Below are 20,009 nucleotides of genomic sequence, written 5' to 3' on the forward strand. Positions count from 1 at the left end.
TCACCCTCCTGGTGACATGGCCAAGTGTAAATTGAAAGGAGCAGGTCAACAGAGCAGAACAGCTCAAGGTCCAGCCAAGGTAGGTATTGGTAGCAAACTAACAGAATACCCCCCAAAAATCCCACATGGATACACTGCTCTCTGAAAAACTTTCAAGCCACTGAGGAAGCACAAAGTGAAATGATAGAAATCTTTGAGCAACCACTGTATTTCTTCAACCTGACTGATGCATGGTTCAAAATTATTCCTTTTCCAGATCACATTGTATACTCAGCTGATTTTTCTATCAAGGACACTTCATTCAATGCCAGTGGTCCAACATTCTTTGACAAATGCTCTTAACTATAGCGGCACAGATCTGTACGTTTAAGTACTTGGGACACGAATTTCATCAACATTTGTGAATCCACAAATGAAGAATGAAGGAAAAAAAACAACAATGCTTCCACCCCCCCCAGCTCAAAAAAAAAGAAAAGAAAAAGAAAAGAAAAGAAGTAGGTACATTTTTAGTTGCTGTCTGTATTAAACTCCACTACCAGCTCTGCAAGATGGCTGATTGAATGGATAAAGACCCTCTGCTTTCCACTTTTCTTTCAATAGCCATAAAAAGAAGCTGGAAAAAAAGAATGGAATTCACTCTTGAACAAATGAATTCTTGTTGGACAGATAAATATGCATTATGGAGTGAGAAATTTTAGACTAGACCTTATAAAGCACCTCTGTCCTGAAGTGGTGAATGAGCAAACAATAGCCTAGGGGACAAACAACCAAAATCTCATCTAAGTTGCAGAAAAACATCAGAATAATTCCTTTGATTTCAATGTAGATATTCATTTAAAAATAGTGTAACTAAACAGGAAATCTTGCCAACAGTTAATGACACCCTCTACATTTTTCATCTGTGGTGGGAGAATATTAGTACAGTTGGCTATTGTATGTAACCTCATCCACATAGGAACATGTACTAATTAATATGGCATATTCAAATCTTACTTTCCGTACACAGTGATAATGTTGTCAAAAATCATGCACACACACACACAAAAGAAAACCAGTGGATAAATAATAATAAAAACTAAAAGCTCGTAAATAAGAACACAACCATGCAGCAAGGTATGAATATTTTGTAAGCAACATTTAGGGTTAGCCTCCTAAGACCTTTTTTTTCCCCAGTAATCCTTTACAGTAAATGAAACACACAAGTAACATTTTTGGTACAGTCACATTATGTAGATGATAAATTTTCTAAATAGGAAAAAAGCAACTTCAGGGAAAAAAAGAAAAAAAAACAGCTTTCTTTCAACAGCCAATATGCCAGCTGTACTGAGTATTTAGGCCATCTTACTAAGACTATGAAAGTAAACATACAGTTTTCATTAAATGTGCCTTTCCCATAATTGGTACATAAGTATTTCCCATGACTCTGCAGTTGAGTATCTTGGCTGGAGGCGTATCTGGCCATTAAGAGGAGGACTTCAGATCTGTTGAGTCTCAGCCATGCCGGGAGACTTGGCACCTCCACATACTGCTTCCTAATACCAGCCCCGGTATAAAATGTCATCAGAAGCTTGCATAAACATTGGACTTAACTTCACATAAATTACTGCTGTCCTGAGATAGTTTATGCCAGAACTTAGTAAAAACAACACTTTGAGTAAATAGAATGTGAGTAAATGCAAGCATCTTGATCCAAAAAAACGATAATATTAAAAAAAAAAAAAAGTATATCAGATATAAACTCATAAATACAGTGATAAAATTAAAATTTTCATCTCATGCCATATGACTAGCTTTTATGTACATACACAGTAGACTGAAGTGTGTATGTAAAGGGGACGGACTTCCTCTGTGTTACAGCAAGCTTGAAGGAAACACATGTACAATAGGATAATACTCCAAAGGATGAATTCTGTGATATTTTCTTCTGTGCATATTTCATACAGACAATAAACATCTAATGAGGTTTTTTAGATTTTTCTATTACAGTTCAGCAGTGCAGAGACCTTTGGCCTTACTTCTCCTGGAGTAGTGATCAGAGACCACAAATCATCCATCTAATGCATCTGTTGGAGAACCAGTGCTAAGTTCAGAACCAAGCAGTCAATCAGAAATGCTCTACGTGGTGTGGCATTGTTATCATGTAATCTATGCCTTTCTATTTTGAGTTCTGAATTTCTCCTTACAACTCCTCCACTATTAATAGCCCTTCCATACATTTCATATATCCCTTTTCTTTGTCTCTCTCCTTTCATCCATCCTCTAGTCTTCCACCAAGAAACCAATGCTACTATCTCCCCCTACTGAACGGTCTCCAATTTGTTAGTCTCTGACTTCCTGCCAAGCATTCTGGGAATAGTAATATCCCAGTGCTCTCTTTGCTGTATAATTAGAGCATGAATTTCCCAGAGTTTGAAACTCCAGAGTAGTTTTATTGCACCTTTCACTATAAAATCAGGTAGCAATGATGGAATTAAAATAGCCTTTTCCTTTGTGGTTAAGGGTCTAAATGTCTTTTTATTTGTCATTGGTTCTCTTGTTCTGAGACTCCACTATATGGCAGTGACAATGGGTTCACCCAGTCTTATTCTGAAAATAAATTTTCTATCTTTTGCAAGATATATGTTTCCCCAGATCCCTGGAACAAGTTGTAAACTTGTAACAGATGGTGATGAAGCCTCACATTTTTATACAATACATTTTAAGATTCTGCATCTACCGCATGTACCTTCCAAAGGAAATGACCTTCAGTGAGAGAAGATACAGTCAAAAGGAAGGCAGGAAGGCAATGGTGTTAAACACATCCTTTTCTACTATGAAAATCTCTCTTATTAATCACTGTTTTAAAGGAGGATGAGTACTCTTTTTATCCTTACAACATTATTACCTTTTAAAGTAATAATAAAAACTAGGCACTTGCATACATTAAAAAAGATGGTGGTCACACTAGAGCAACATTAGTTTTCATTGAATGCAATTCAGAACTTTCTAAAACATACTGGCATTCACCAGAGATTTCAGAAGAAAGTTGCTGACAATCAATTTGTAACATTTGCTTACAGGAAGAAAGACTAAAATAACAACAGGTCAAACAAAATATAAGAATAAAAATATAAGAATCAGCATGAATGGGGTTTATTAATGCCTTATTGCATAAAGAAAATGAAGATATAGAGTGGGACATAGTGTAATCCATAACTATATTGTAGAACAAACTGCCTGACTACTCTGGTCATTTGAGAAGAGGTACAAGGTTAAACTTTTCATATTGACAGAGAAACAAAAGAGAGTATTAAATACCAAGATACTCACCTCTTCTTTCAACTGCTTTTATACACTGTCTCACAAACAGGGGGACGGTAGAGTTCTCATGTTCACATACCAAGTGCAAATGGGAGCCAAAAATTTGATCTAAGTTTGGAGGAAAAAGCACAGAAAAATACATTAAAGTATACTATTAGCAGCAGGGTTTTTCTCTTTTCTGAGCTTGCATATAAATTAAAAACTCAGGTATGGATGGTGGGCAGACATAGGGCTCATTAGCTTCAGCACCAGTAACAAAGCTCTCCATGCTTGCAGTAACTTAGAGGTAAGCTAAAATTTTCATTTATACCATGATCTTCTTTAATACTTGCAGTCTGTGGTCTCTGGAATTTGTATGGATGTGTCATAAAGAAGTGAAGTCCATTTTTGAAACAACACTCCATCATCTTATTGAATCAAAAATCCTGCATAATATTAACCAATGGTCCAACTTTGACACTCAAGCTTCTTCCACGCATGTGCAGTTTCATCACAGACCATCATATGGATTCAAGGGCTTCATTAATTTGCACCATTAGGACGAAGAATATACTTTAATCTAACCTTTATAGAATATTTTAATCATCAGATTACTTGTTTGAAAAGCAGAAGATACCAAATGTCTTTTCATGAGGATGGCTTATGCTACACCAAGATTAACTGATTGCTCCATTGATATATAAGCATTCAGCCCAATAACGCTGTTTTAGTTTTTATCACGTGAATGTTTTGATTAACTCACAGTGTTCATCCTAAAACTTATCTGTATAATCATGTTAAACTCTTCAGATAACTAATTAGCTTCCTCCACCTCATTTCCACTCTATATGTTTGAGAAATTATGAAAAGAGCCATCAGTAATGGGGATGTTGTCAGCTAGAACCAAAATGAATCAAACAGATGAACAAAACTGTTCAATAGGAGCCAGTTAAATGCTCAAACAATAGGCCGGCACCACCATCATTTATCCAAAAAGACAGTCTCCATATAGCATTTCAACAGCATACATTTTGAATATTGCTGTAGAGGCTTTCAAAAATGTTTTTGAAGACAGCTGAGGGGAGTGAGCACAAGGTTGGGCTCTGCACGGCAAAGCCACCAAGCTCATTCACTCTCAGAGCAGCAGGACTGCCTGCAATCCCCAAGTCCCTGTGGCACCAGGACACTTTTCTCCATGGACAGACCCACCATCTTTCACCACAATCACTTGGAGTGGTTCTTCCTCAAAGAAGCACAGCTTTTTCAGGCTACCAGGCCAAGTTCTGTTTGCTCATTTTCTGCTTTGGAATGACACTAGCTTCACCCTACTGTCATTTACCAATGCTGTTTCTTACTAAACATAGATGTGGGCAGCTTGACTGCCCTTGCTTTCTGAATACCCCAGACTAAAGAACAACCAGGGAAAGAAGACAGGGAAGGCTTTGCAGCAGTTCACCAGAGAAGCTTATCCATCGTACCAATAAGGATAGCATCTGCACCAAATGCACCTCCCAGTGCACGTGATCTGTATATGGGTTGAGTATATATCAAAGCCTGAATTTAAGTCAGCCATAGTTTTGGCTGCAGAAGGAATGGAGGACTGGGTTCACAGAACTACACTGAAGACGTTTGTGTGCATGTGCGGCGTTAAGCATCAGCGAACAGGCTGTTAGATGTTTGGGGGTTATGTTTCTGACAAAGCACAGTCTGGTTACATATTCTTCATAAAACATTTATAGCTGCCTTCAGTGGTAATTATATATACAGAGATTTAGGATTTAAAAGTACTAGCACTTCCTCTTTTGACATCTTAATTGTTTTATTCTTAATTTTAGCAAAGACCTGCTAAATTCTTTGCATAAGATGGAATGTTCTCCCATGTAAATTACGTTAAAAAGAAGTAAGAAACCAAAGATATTTGTAAACAATTTCGGAAATAAAACAGGCAAGGAGCTGCACTGTGTTTAGATGGGCAGTGTGTGAAGAACTGAATGGAACTGAACGCAAGGAAGTTCAGCAACATTTCTGTTACAACCACTTCATAATCGCTTCCAGTGTTTTGCAGTTACTCTTTCATTCTTTAAGATGAATGCAGAACATTCGCTGTTTCTGGGAGGCAACTTTGATAAGTCTGGAAACAGATTTGCAGTTCTCACCTTTTCATCACCCTTTTCCTGGATGCGTGTTCTGTACCTTGTCCAGTAAATGATTTAATCCCATTTTAAATACCCTTCAGTACACAGATATAGTCACACCATATAGTTTTGAACTACTTGACCTAAGGAGCCATCCAAATATTCTGAATTCTGGATGCTCCTGAGCCACAGGCTCTGTGACTGTATCTAACCAATGGATTTTTACTGGATCTGTTTCTATACATAAACATGGGAATTGCAGGAGTTACAACTACCATGTTTACACTCTTAGAGGTCATGGGGATAGCTGGGGAAATCTCACTTCATATTTGCTTGTACAGCACTTTAAAAATGAGGCATTATCTGAGTGGCAAGTTATTAATTTTTGTCCACTAGATTGATGTGTAAGTTAGGTATAAATATTTCTTTCTTACTCTTTTTATAAGTACGTGTATTCAAATCTAGTTTGAGGAGAAACTATCCAGAACATTTTTTCAAAGAATAGGAACTGCTCCCAAAGGGATAAAGGAAGCAAAAAACAAGCCCTTGTTTGATTTATTTGTGATAAGGCCCTTCAAAACTTCATTTTTTATGACTTAAAAAAAAACAAAAGACATACACAACACTCCTAACCTCCTGTTATGACAGTTTATGTTTCCTATCCAGCTTATTTAACTCAAATGCCTGGGAAATAGACACAATTACCACCTTATGGAATGCTACTTAACTTTAAATGCTCCCCTCTGAATAGAAATCCACTTTATCTTCTCAGAGTTATTCCAGTTTCTCAGGAATTATTTCCTCTATAGGCTCCTGAAATGCTCTTGTTTCATCATTTAAAAATTTAAACTAACAATTGTTCAGAAATATCTTTTATTAGAACAAAGGCAATTCCCATACAGTGGATTCTGTTCACAAGAGCTTGTACAAAGGAGCTGCATACTATGCCCATATACAGCTTTAATCATTCACTCTTTCAGCTGTTATCAATTTAAAACCAATGAAACTCCCACACTGAGTCCATTTGAGCAGTCAATTTTAATATCTTGGGGCATCTGTAGTTATTCTGAATTGGCTGCAAAAGCAGAACTAACAAGTTAAGCTCTAACCATAAGTCTACATCAGGCTGGTAAACCATACATCAAACACAGACAGTTAGTCAATACTGTAGTATGAAAAAACAACAAGCATTTTTAAGAAGAGCAATATATTCACAATAAGTTTGGTGTATGGTTTACATTACGCATCCCTGGTATCCGTGCATTCAACCTTCTGTTCAGAACAGTAGGATGTGTGACAGCTTTGCACACAGATATAAAATGAGACACCAGAAGAGGAGGGAACGGACATTTGCAAGTTGTATAATATAAAATGAAGATTACAGCTGCAATGAATTGTTTGTTCTGGGGAGCTTCAAGTTCTCCTGAGCCTGACAGAGTTGCTGTTTTTGAGCAGCTTTCACAGGCTGCAGCAAAGCCACTAATCCTGAGCTGCAGAATCCCAGCCTAGGAGAGACAATACTTCTGGAAAAGAAACAATTAAAACAAAATCGCAAAAGCCACATCCTCACTGAGAATGTCATTGTTTAACTGTTTTTTGGTGTACATGGTTGAGATGTGGCCACGCTGGGAAGGAACTCATATTTCAGTACTATTTAAGGGGGGGGAATGGGTAGAGAATTGCCAATGTCCCAAATTCTCAGACCATCTCAAATTCTGACACAACAGAAGGTATGCCCATGGTTTTTAAAACATGAATTATATCTATGTAATAGAGTTAATTGCCTTTCAGGAGCAAATATTTGCAGAGTGAACTCCACCACATCTGGGTTTGAACTGCTGGACTACTAGAGTTTTGTATTGACATCTGAGTTGTTTGCTTCCTTTGTACCTGTTTGAAGGCTGGGAGGGAAAAGGGGAAGAGGCAAAAAAGACAGGACAGTAAGCACCACAGCAATTAACTTTTTGGAAGAAGAATGGAAGTGGTTGACAGGACCACATTCTACTAGGTAACTTCTGCCTGCTCCAAGAGTAGAGCTGGAATACCAACTCAGACATTAAAATCATGCTCTTCACCAACTGGACTCCAAGTAACACCACGATGCTTACACAAAAAGCGGGCCAGGTTCTCAGCTGACTGAAGTCAGCAAGGTTGTCAACAAAGCTCCCCTGATTTATGCAAGCTGGGATCCTTGCCAGTCCTTTTAACATGGAGATTTACTATATACTGTTGATCTGTAGTGGTCATCAATTAAATAAAAATTACATTTGTGAGCAGCTACTATTAAGTGGCATATGAGCTACAAGATTTGTTTTACTTTCTCAAGAAAAAAAAAAAGAAAAAAGAAGGAAAAGTAGAGTAGTGTAGACACCAGTCTCTTTTAAGAAATTATGGTGTATTATTGGAGACAGGAGTTCATTTAAATTCAAAGAGTGTGAGGCCGTTGTACTTCTTCTTAAAGCAGGTCTCAAAAATGAGATACTTTTAAATTATGTGAATGATTTCTGATCATTATGTCATGATTAGAGTAGTGTCAATGGAAATATCGCATTGCCCAGCATTTGGCCATCCAGTGGGTTTGGAAAAAGATCAGAAAGTCCATGCGGTGGTCAAAGAGAGAAATATTCTTGTGACACACACGCACTGCCTCTGCAAATCAAAGGGAATATTTCCTAACTTTTCCTTAGTTATTATGGGCACCAAATCAATTGCTAATTTTTCTTTTTTAGAACCCAGAAAAATTACAGAGCACATCAAAAAGGAAATCTTAATCTCTACGTTTGGAATTCTCACAAGCATTACATTCACCATAATGAATTACTTCAAGGTCCATTGACACAATTGGTGACATTTTCCCTTGTCTGGAAATGAAATAACTGGTGATCTTTGCGCTGCTATCAGCACAACCACCAACATATGCTCAGCCTTGTTCTATAGGCTATCAAGCCAAATCACAGCTAGTTCCTTTCACCAGCAATTGAATGGCTTTTAGATTCATCTCAAAAGATTTGTAACCATTCCAATTTTCATGTTGTTTTGTTTTTGCTTTTTTGCTTTAACTTATTTTCTAAGTTCTGTGAACTTCCTTCCTTATCCGCACTTTGAAATAAAAAGTCAACAGCAAAACCCGAGGTGAGTTTCTTGCCATCTACATTGCCCCCGTTTCCCACAGCATCCTTTATAAGTTGTTACTAATGTTTTCATTCAATTATCTATTTATCATTTACTGAAAGTGTATTTCATGAAAATGTATTTTATGTCTCTTGCCTGTACAACTACCATAGCTTTAAAGTCACCGTTTCATAGAAGCTTTTTCTTTTTCTGCTGAACTAAAGAGGCTCAGAAATCAGGAAGTTAACTGGCCAATATCAAGTTGAAGGTTGGCAATTCATTTGGGGTAATATTAAATCATGACAATGCTCAAACATAAAGATCAAAGTTCAATTATAGACTATAAAGAAGTTCTAAAAGAGAAGATTTATATATTATTTTTCTAGCATATTAGTGCAGATTCTGTAAATTCTGAGAATATTTCAATCCCAAGGAACTGAGAACCTCTGACCTAGCATATAAATTTGAACACAGTTATTCTTGAAATAACATTGTTAAAAATGGCAGACATGAAACGTGCCTCTTATTACTTCTACATTCCCAATGCATGTAGATACACACAAACATAGTGTGCATGTAGGCCCCTTACCTGGTACACAAAAATACTGCATTACACATTGCCTCAAAAATGATTCAAAAATTCTTCCATACCAAATAAATTTGGTGTGAGTGTGAACTGTGAGGATGGGCAATCTTCATTACAGCACTCACTGGAGCACGAAAAGCCCCATGTACAAGCCTACTGCAACAAATGGAGCCAATGTGCTCTTCACATATGGTCTTCTCGTAGGCAAAAGAGCAGCATAACAACCAAACAACTAACATTTACACATTGCTCACATTCCCTTGTTTGATTATCATGCCCCTATTTCTTATTCTACCCGTTTGCTAAATACCCACTATATTCACTACAGATATTTGCCACATCTTACGCGAACAAAGTTTTGTTAAGAGTTAAATGACAATCACATAATTCCTAGATTTTCTGATAATAGTTCTGGCAGAACAAAGTACCCCAGGAGATCAAACTGCTATTTAATTTTGAAGCCTGTATTCCCAAATTTGGTTAATGCAGAGAAATGTGTCGAGTCTTCTGGCCAAGTGTGTACACATCAGTGACTAACAGCTCGCAGAACTGTGTTTAAGTGAACTTACCACCTTAAAATGTATTTACTCATGACTATAATTTACGTGTTAAATTTATTGGAGTTTTGGTTCCAACGTGACATACAATGTAAAAAATCAATATAGATTTGAGAGCTTTATAGTGCCCTTGGCAAATATGAATAGCACTTGATGAAAAGTGAAGGTTTTCACATCACCTACAGTGCCACTGCTTTAGAGTAATTAACACCACACGCTTCATAGATATTTATATCAATTCTTCACGAGCACACAGAACAGCTCTTTGTCAGAAATTTGGTACTGAGATGTCCTGCAAGGCTTTAGACGCACTTTTATTATGAGCCCCTATTTTAAGGGATTTGCAATTCTGACAGAAGCATTTCCCTACGGGATAAAAGTTTGTATGAGTGTTCTCAGAGCTGGAGGAATTTCTTCTTGTAAAAACTGGTTAACAGTTTTTTTCCCCTAAGAAAGAAGCAAACGGTTTTGAGAGGCATCTGCAGCCATTTCATTCACCTTCAGAAAAAATAAATGGATGTGTCTTACAGCACAAAATTTGGCAATCTTCTACATTTTCTTTTGCTGTTTGCATTTGGTGACTTAAAAATATTCTGTGAGTCTAATGTGAGTCTAAAAAATTAACATTTTAAAGTAGTCCGCATATAAACACTGCAACTGCATTTTCATAACATTTTAACAGATTAAGGGATAAACTCTGGTGAAGACAATGGAGGAACCTTATCGAATGTGCATTTCACATAGACTTACCGTAGACTGGAATTAAGCTGTGCTAACGAATCCTGCCTCATTTGCATGGCCAAAACCTAATCCTAATGAAACTGCACGGTATAAAACTAACATGTTTTCTTTAGGGTGACATTAGTTCAGTAATAAAACTGTGCCAAGTACCAGTTACTGAGTTACTGTGCCCCAAATCATACATCTTGGCTTTCCATAGAAGATTATCTCAGGTAGAACCAAGCTATGTTTATGAATCAAGAGCTTAATACATGTGTAGCCAAAACCAAATGCATCTGGCTTTCCTAGAGAGATATATTAGAGGATGGATTTGAGTTATGCTAATGAAACTGGATTTGTTAGCAGGGATCACATCTGATCCCTATGTAACACCTCAGGAGATTCATCAGACACACTTTATTAAACTAAAAAAAATAAAATAAAATAAAAAAACAAAAACACAACAAAAAAAAACACCCTTAAATCCAGAAATTAAAAGACTACAAATTTTTACTCTATTACTATAAGAACTGAAACAAACTAATGGGATGCATTCAAATCCCACCCTCAACCCACACTGTATTTCAAAGAGGCAATACCCTCAGTACAGTACCCAGTACAATTGTTTAAGGACAGATCTGGAAAGCTACATACGCTCACACCCATGTGTTTGTATCTATGACATTTTTAAAGCATCTGTGAAAGTTAGAAGAAGAAACCCACTATCACTGCGTATAATGGTTTTAGACAATGAAAATTTCCTTAGAGGAAGAAACACCTTGCTGAACATTTTTCCACACATCTAATATGTACAAACTTAATTCGTAAAGTCCCCTCTTTCTCTACAGACAAGGGGCCCAGCTGGAGTTTAACTCTCGGGCTTTTTCAGCTTGTGCTGGCTGGGGTCAGTCTCTTGGCTCAGGAAAGACCAGTTTCATGCACACCAGCAACACCCCTTGCCATTTTTGACACACCACTGGAAAACTCACACTCCTGAGACTGACAGGGGCTGCTGGCAAAATGCCTTTTTCCCATCAATTTGCATGCGCAGTTGTGGGTTTCACACATAATAATTTGGGAGTGTGTAAATTTTTAAAGTATTAGTCCAGACAATATTTGAAAACATGGCTTTGCTTGATTATTAGTGGTCAGCGTGCTACTGCCTTCAAGTTAACTACCAGCTTCTTAGGAGAATACTTTGTGGACGGTCTCGCAAACACTTTTTATCCAAGAAACCATTTCTTAAGGATATGTGAAAGTGACGTCTGCCCAACTTCGTAAGAAAGTGAAGCAGGAAAAGATCTCTGATTCTAAGTATTTATTATTTACTGGCAAAAATTTTAACTTGTTAAAAATGTATTTTGTCGGCAAGTTAGAAAAATAATAAGAAGAGACCAGGAAGCACTCCAGCCTACCCTAGAAAAGACATTAGCCAGCACAGCATCTGAACTTCCTATTGCTCATTCTAAATAGCAAGCTATAGCACGCTATAGGGAACCCTAAAAAGAAATGGAGTTGTGCAGCACACAGATTGGCATTGTAAGTGACTACGTTAGGTGAACAGGCTTCTACCAAAAGCAAAGCAGAAACATTTAACTATTCAAATAGCACAGATATATGTAACCATCTACTGCTATTTTTTTTTTCACTATGGTTCAGCAGTGCAAATTTTCTGAGAAACATCAACAAAATCATTTGTTTAATGCACATACGCCTTTAGCTGAGTGAAAGAAGCAAATTCATCTGTAAATGTCTACTTTTAACTCCAAAGATTACAAAAGGAGAACACACCTTTAATTAGTCCTTTTTCTTGCAACGTTTTCAAGGATGGTCTTCGGGAGATAAACTTCTTTAATCTGCTTTTAACTCGGTTTCTGTCATTTGAGTCAGAAGCACTGTAGTTCAGTCTGAAAACTAAAGGAAAACAAAGGAAAAAGCCTCAGCAAAATTTTATTTATAAAGTATTAATAATAACAGTTTGCTCAAATATTCTTGGAAAGCAATGGCCAAAACCACCCTAGTAAAGTCACGCGGTAGGTCAGCAGTGTAGCTGGCTGGACAGTACAGAGCGTCTGATTAATACTTTTCTGAATAAACACGACGAGTTCACTCTGCTGGTTAGTCACAGAGCCGTATTTTTTATTGCCTATAAGTATTTGGATGGCTACCAGTTTACCCATGAAATGCTCAGGAATTCCACAAGTTTCACATGGATGATTTTTCAACTAAAAGTCCGGACTCAAAGTGTGCTATGCACTATTAGCTCCATGCTGCTTACAAAGAGAAAGGATGGATGGTTACACCACTAGCGAAGGACTGAGTTCTCTTGCCAAGATGGATTAAGCGTTATATATATATTTAATGCAGTTATAGAAAACATGGCTGTATGCCATGAAATGTGTGCAAGATGCATTAATTTATGGAAAGAAAAGTATTCCCGTCCTAATGATTATATTTTATTATATTTAGGCATTTACCAAACTGAGAAACATTTTGAGCTCAATTTATTTCTGCTCTGTGTCAAAAAGACATAGAACCCAGCTGCAGAAAATCCCCTGGAGGAAGTTTCAAAGGCATAAATTTAACTTCTTCTCTGCTGAGGTGCTTATGGGACACCATCATAGCTATGAAAATAGACAGTATTAGCAGCAAGAAGAAATTCTGCTCATTGCTGGATGCTCCAGAAGAAACAGAGAAGCCATGGAAAGACATTCTCCAAAGGCTTCCCTAGACAAGAAGATTTTGAGATATTTCTGACAAACCACCTGAGCCTCAGGACTTTTGTCTGACTCTTGTCTCGGTCTCTCTTGCCCTAGACAGAAAGAAATTAACAAACAAACAAATAGATACATTAAAAACCCACCAAAGCAAAGATTCTCCACAAGCTGATCCTGCAAGTTGACCTGTTTTTCCTTTTTGCAGAACTTCTAAGAAGCTCAGGTGAACCTCATGAGGTTCAGCACACCTAAATGCAAGATCTTGCACCTGGGTCAAGACAAACCTCACCACCAATACAAGCTAGGGGGTGAAAAGATTGAGCACAGCCCTGCTGAAAAAGACCTGGGGGAGGGGAGATACTGGTGGATGGTAAGCTAGACATGAGGCAGCAATGTGCCCTCACTGTCCAGAAAGCCAAACAAGTCCTAGGCTGCATAAAAAAATAAAGCATAGCCAGCAGGGTGAGGGAGGTGATTCTGCTGGTGAGAGCTCTATGTTGGTAATACCTCACCTAGAGTACTGCATCCAGGTATGGAGTCTTCAATAGAGAAGAGACATGGACCCTGTTGGAGCATGTCCAGAGAAGGGCCACAAAAATGGCGTAAGGGACGGAACATTTCTCCTACGAGGACAGGCTGAGAGAGCCAGGGCTGCAGAAGCCTGCAGAAAATAAGGCTGAGAGGTGACCTGATAGCGGCCTTCCAGTGCCTGCAGGGGAGCTACAGGAAAGAAGCGGACAGACTCTTTAGCAGGGTCTGTTGTGATAGAACAAGGGGAAACTGCTGCAAGCTTAAAGAGGGTAGATTTCAGTTGGATATAAGGAAAAAGTCTTTTGCAGTGAGCGTGTTAAGTTACTGGAACAGGCTGCCTAGAGATGTGGTTGATGCCTCATCCTTGAATACTTTCAAGGCAATGCTGGATCAGGCCCTAGGCAACCTGATCGAGCTGTGCATGTTCCTGTTCATTGCAGGGAAGCTGGATTAGATTACCTTTAAAAGTCCCTTCCATCTCCAAGGATTCTATGATTCTAAGCACCCCGGAAAACATCCCCTACCCAGAGCAGATCTCATCTACAATGTAGTGATCTTTATACAGACATTTCAGGGAAGAGACTTGCAGAAAGCTAATGATAACAAAAATTATTGGGCCATTTTATAGTAAGAAGTTTTGCATAAGGTACAGACAGCACCAGAATGTTTAAAGGTGCACAAGTCTAAAACAATGGCAATCTAAAATAACTGGTTAAGCGATGATAATAACCCTGGAATATTGTGGTTTACATTACAAATCTGATTTTAACAGCCAAACTTATAAAATGGTTTACGCTTTGCTGTTGTCAAGGGAGAAAAACTTGCCAAATTGTTCATTTTAAGTAAATAGAACATAGCCAATTAAGGAAAGCAATATTTAAACACATGCCTATGATGATCAGAACATAGTTTGCTTCTGATTTCACTACTGATTTTAACAGAAGAGTGCTCCATTTTCCCACAGCACTAAAATGACCCCACACATACTTCCACAAACTAGTAATCGCACAGGACATATAAAAGGACGCTTTACTGGAAAATACACAGCTTGGTACAATAATCCATCACTTATGAAAAATAGAATTCACATTTTTTTTAATGGAGCATTCTTGGAGCGATGTATCATAGAATATAAAGATTAGCATTCAATTGATGGCTGGTGCTTTTTTAACATTATAGTTGAGGACTTTTTGTTCAAAATTGAGCAATCCTTGGCAGGGTCAAGCTAAAATTCCAAGTCAGTTGGCCATGCTATAAAAAGAACAACAAATGGATGTTTCTAATTCTGCATCTTAATGGTACTTCGAAACAGTGAAGTGAATTGTACTTAGTTTTGGGACTCTCTCGTTGCTTCGGGTCATTCTGTCCACAGCAATTCATACGTAGATTTGGTTCATCCTGACTTACAGTGTGAAGCTTACCCATTGCAAATGATGCAGGTCTGAAAATAGCTCCAGAGTGACTTCAGATGCCTGACACATTTCCCATTCTGCAGGACTCTGAAACGCTTTGTGCCCACTTTAAGTACATTCTTAGCTCTAAATGTACACAAAATGTATTAAGACATTTTAACTGAAGTGAATATGGTAATTCTGCAAGCCGCAAGATAGGAAAAACTAGGATTTGATAACAGGGTAAAGATCCCTCTGCTCAGAAAGACGCATTAACACAGCCAGAATTTTCATACCTTAAACAGCAATTATGGTGTTAAAACTACATCTAGAGGTAGGAATAATTATTGTCATGGATGTTTTCTATTTTATAGGTTGGGTGGTATAGCACATAGCTAAAAACAGCAGCAAAGCCAATTTTGATGAATTTCTCTTTTTATTCTATTAAGCATGACTCACCAGAGGGAAACTCCAAATCTCCCAGAAATTCAAGGGTTTAGATAGCATGTTCCAAAACCAAGCTTAGCCAGAAATATTCTTGTTAGGATCTCATTTAGAAATAACCCTTCTCCTGCCAAACCATTCTTCTCACAGTATCATTAAAATGACTTTGCTATTATATTTGGAAATACAAAGAGGGCCAAATGCTACTTCCAAGAGAGAGAAAAAAAATGATCAGTTGGAAAACTGAAAAGCCACAATAAATATATATGTAGTTTGTAGAACCTTCCTTTTAAAATTTCATGTTGTGGATTTGGGCAAAAGACTCTTCCATGAAATTCAGACAATACAAAAAAAAGTAGAAAAAAGTTCAGCATAGTTTTTGAAGAAAAACAGGGCACTTAAGCTTCTAAGTGTATAATAATAGGGAATAAATCTAATAATTGTTCTCAAATCCTGTGCATAAACTGCCAAGAAGTGCCATTTGATTCTCTGCACTAAATAAACTGACATCCTCCATTTCTGAAGCTACTTGCATTGACCGAGCCACACAATTGCCTTGAAACCAATGCAGAACAGAAGCATGATTCCCTTACATTTACACGACTCTTAAGTATTTTTGTATCTTACTAATAACACCTAAGAGAGATAAAGAAACTGCATGAAATACAGCATTTTTACAGTAGACATAGGGGGAAACCCAACAGTAAGCATAATATTATGCTAACTTCCTTCTCCTGGAAGTGGGTGCAGGATACTCCAACCCAGAAGCAAAAGCATATCTGGAGCTCAGCTGGAATTACACAAGCTTTCATTTGGTTTGGAATAAACTGGGTCCCCTGAGACTTAAAAACAACAACAACAACAACCAAACAAACAAAAAAACCCACATTTTTTAATGACTTTGGTCACTGTATTAGGTAGGTATTTATTTACTCCGCAGGTATTAAGAGACCAATGAAAAACGAAAGTAAGTTCCCTTCCTCAGGCAATTTACTATCATCTGCTCTAGAATTACAGTACATTAAATTATAACAGCTTATCACATTAGAGAAATATAATATAGAACCGGTACAAAAAGAAAATAGTATAAGCAGAGCATTAGGCATAAAAGAAAAGAACTTATTTGTGGCTCCTGATGTTAAATAGCATTGTAAGAACACTGACTGAATTAGGAAGGATAACTAGAGGCTAAATTCTCTGCAAAAGAATATTAAATCAAGATAAAAACTGACCTGTCTTCTGGGGGGCCTATATAAATCCTCTGAATACTTATTCAACTCCAAAAATCTAGCCTTAATATTCCTAATAATATATATAGCTTTTACACAAGAAGACAGGCGGAAGGAAAGAATTAATGCATTGCTCATAAATCACACCATTTTGCAAAAACAGCACTATCAGAGTCAATGGAACTTTTGAGATTTACAGATGAAGGACTGTGTGTTGTATCTGAATGCACTGAATGTCTATATGATGCAATGATCATAAACATATTATCGCTTCGGTAGGCTGAAGCAATAGCTAAGGTATTTGCAAGGTGAAGTTGTGAAAGCCTTTCTATAGGATTTTGGCACGGGCACAACTAAAAGGTCCAGTGCAGGCTTCAGGCCTTAAAGGGGAAGGTTTATTTGTTTGTTAAGTGATTACTTTCTGCAACTTTAGTAGAGAAGTTGTCTAAAGGGCACAAAGGTTGTACCTAGACAACCCTGTACCCAGACAATGGATGTCTAGCAGACACTTTCCTGGGTGAGACATTCTAGGCTGATCCTGAATAATTCAAAATATAAAATATTTTAGGATCTCCTAAGCAGCTCCATATCTTAATGGACTTTCTAATGACACGTAACGTTATCTCACACTCCTTCCAATGAATTCTCTTTCACTTTTAATTTACAAAACATTTATACTAAATCACAAGGGTTTACCTATGATTAATTCCTGCCAGGTACAGTATATCTGAACACTTTAACATGATGAAAGCATTGGTTTTTGAAGAACTATCCATTAATGACTTTCTGAACTGTGACAATGGATATTGACAGTACTTGTCAGACTAAAGCACTATTGATTGTCTCACATCATGTGTATAGAAAAACCAATTTCTTTCAAGTGCCTCTTCCTAACTGAAATACATTATGATGATGTCTGTCTATTTATTAGAACGCCCAAAATTATTGCGTGTAATTCATTTGGATGGAAAGGATTGAAGACTTGCAGTCAGAGTGGATAAGACATGATGAAATCCAGAGTTTTACATTAGTATCTTGTCTTCAATTAGTTTTGTTCTGCAGGTGAGAACACGACTAATCTGAACTGTTCACAGTTTATTTTAATACTCTTGTTGACTTCAAAACCTCAGGAAGTTCTTAGAAACTACTGATTTTTCTAAATTCCTTGCATGGTCATGTACAGTCCTCATCAACATTTTGCATGACTGAATCAAAGCTAAGATGGCAGAATTAGAGGAAGAGCCAGGTCTCTGCCATATCGGATAATGAAAGGCTCACAGAACTAATATCACATATGTGCGAAAGTATTAATTGAAAGGAGTTAATTATTTAATTTCAAGGAAATCAAATGCTTAATTGCTGAAAGTGTCTCACGCTTCTCGAGAATTATATCAGTAACCTGCAGAGGCGTATGACTGTGCCTGTGTTCCAGAAGATGTTGTAATTTAAGAATATATAATGACTCAGGGCTTTAACTTTTATTGGATTTCACTGGAACTCAGAATTCAACATTTTTTTCCTATTTTCTTGGCCTGCAGTTGAGACAAAACTACTGCTGGTCCTTTAGGGAAGGAGCAGCACGCATTACTACTGCCTGAATAAATGACCAGCGCTTCAGCCAGCACCAAAGATTTGGGAGTGACAAAATCAAGTCACTGCTTCCTGCCTTCCCTTTGTGATCCTCTGAGATAGAGCCAATAAAGCCCGTTCACTAGGGATAAAGAATTCACTTCACCTACTTTGTTGAGCTAAAGACTTTTGTCAATCATCTTTTTCTCTTTTTATCCCTTTGGGAAGTTCCCGGGCAGGTCTCACGAGTTCTCCCCACACTATAATTACTATATCCTTTTTGCAAAAGAGCAAAATGAGAGACAAAAACATGGTCTGCTTTAGAGGCATTACACAAATGATCGGTGGGGAAAATACAGAAATCAGGCATTACCCCTAATCCCTATGTTTATGATAAGCTTTAAAATTACAGGTTTTGTGACTGCACAGGGTAGACTCAAGAACTGTGGCATCAGATGACAGACTGGCTATCACTGGCTGGGAGATGCTAGGAAAATTTTGTTTTCATGGGCACCAAAGGACACGGAGTCATTCAAGTTTATGCTCTTAAAACACGTTATTTGCCACAGCAACTATATCTGCATTTGCAAATGTTTATGAAGCACACTCAGAAATAAACAATAGCAAAAAGAAAACAGTGATTATATAGAGCAAATAATTTTGCTGTAATATGACAGCCTAACAACTTAAGTGCTCAGTATTGTCATTACACTTTGTGAAATTTGTGTGCATTAGCAGTAAAGATTCAATAAAATGACTGTATAACTCATATTTTGCATCATGCTCTGATGCATATAAACTTTTTAAGAATTTGGTCTCTGGCTAATAATAAATGGAAATAAATGAATAGTGTGTATAAAAATATCATTGCACATTTACGTTGTAAAACAAAATGGTATGGTACTCCCTATGCAGATTTTCTTAATGGCATTTTGTAGCATAAATATTTAGAAAAGTAAGGAATTATTCCTGTTCACGCCCTGGTTTAATAACAGAAGATCATACCAGACTAAACTGATGTCATTCTTCAATAAAATAACCGTGAGCTTTTTGTTTGTTTGTAACCTTGTGTTTGTTTGTTTTCATAAAAGAGAAATGCAATGGACAAAATCTATCTGGACTTCAGTTGCGATGCCAAATTTTCATTAATAATTTCAATATAAAAAGTAGGAACATTCAAAAATATTTGCGGGTGAGTCACAACTGGGAATCAGCATCAGTTCAGAGGAGAATCAGGACATCAGACAGCCTTAGTGACTTTATAACTGGGAGCTGAAGAAATGGATTGGATCTAATTGTATCCAATGCACTTCCAAAGAGGCATACAAAATATTAGTTATGAACTTGAAACTCAGCTATCAGAAACATGAGAATAGGTGAGAGACCTGGGTAGATTATTTGGTTATAAGTTTGCTGATCTATTTGTGAGAAGTACCCATAAATGGAATTATAGAATCCTGAAGGTTATAAAGCCTTCCAAGATCCAGTCCAACCTCAGCTCACACCCACCATGCCCACTAAGCACACTCCTCAGTGCTACATCTCCATGGTAGTTCAACTGCTCCAAGAATGGTGACTCCATCACTTCCCTGGGCAGCCTGTGCCAACACCTCACCAGCAAGAGAAACAAATGAACAAACTCTGTGCTTGAGGCCCTGGTGAACGTCCACCTTGGATGCTGTCATGCATGAAACAGGTATTCAAGTCATACAAAGCACAGGCAATGCTGTGGGATTCATC

The 20,009-nt window shown here is 37.5% G+C and overlaps 1 protein-coding gene across 1 annotated transcript in view; it reads right to left on the reverse strand.

The window, feature by feature from the left end:
• Positions 1 to 20,009, reverse strand: part of ARHGAP15 (Rho GTPase activating protein 15) — a 310,043-nt gene that overhangs the window by 119,313 nt on the left and 170,721 nt on the right. Inside the window, exons 9-10 of the mRNA XM_072342035.1 lie at positions 12,180 to 12,302; positions 3,310 to 3,408 (exon numbers count right to left, since the gene is read on the reverse strand). Of these exons, the coding sequence (XP_072198136.1) occupies positions 3,310 to 3,408; positions 12,180 to 12,302 (222 nt within the window). The remainder of the gene's footprint in view (positions 1 to 3,309; positions 3,409 to 12,179; positions 12,303 to 20,009) is intronic.

The sequence above is a fragment of the Excalfactoria chinensis genome, chromosome 7 (genome assembly GCF_039878825.1).
Source record: "Excalfactoria chinensis isolate bCotChi1 chromosome 7, bCotChi1.hap2, whole genome shotgun sequence".
NCBI classification, from domain to species: Eukaryota; Metazoa; Chordata; class Aves; order Galliformes; family Phasianidae; genus Excalfactoria; species Excalfactoria chinensis.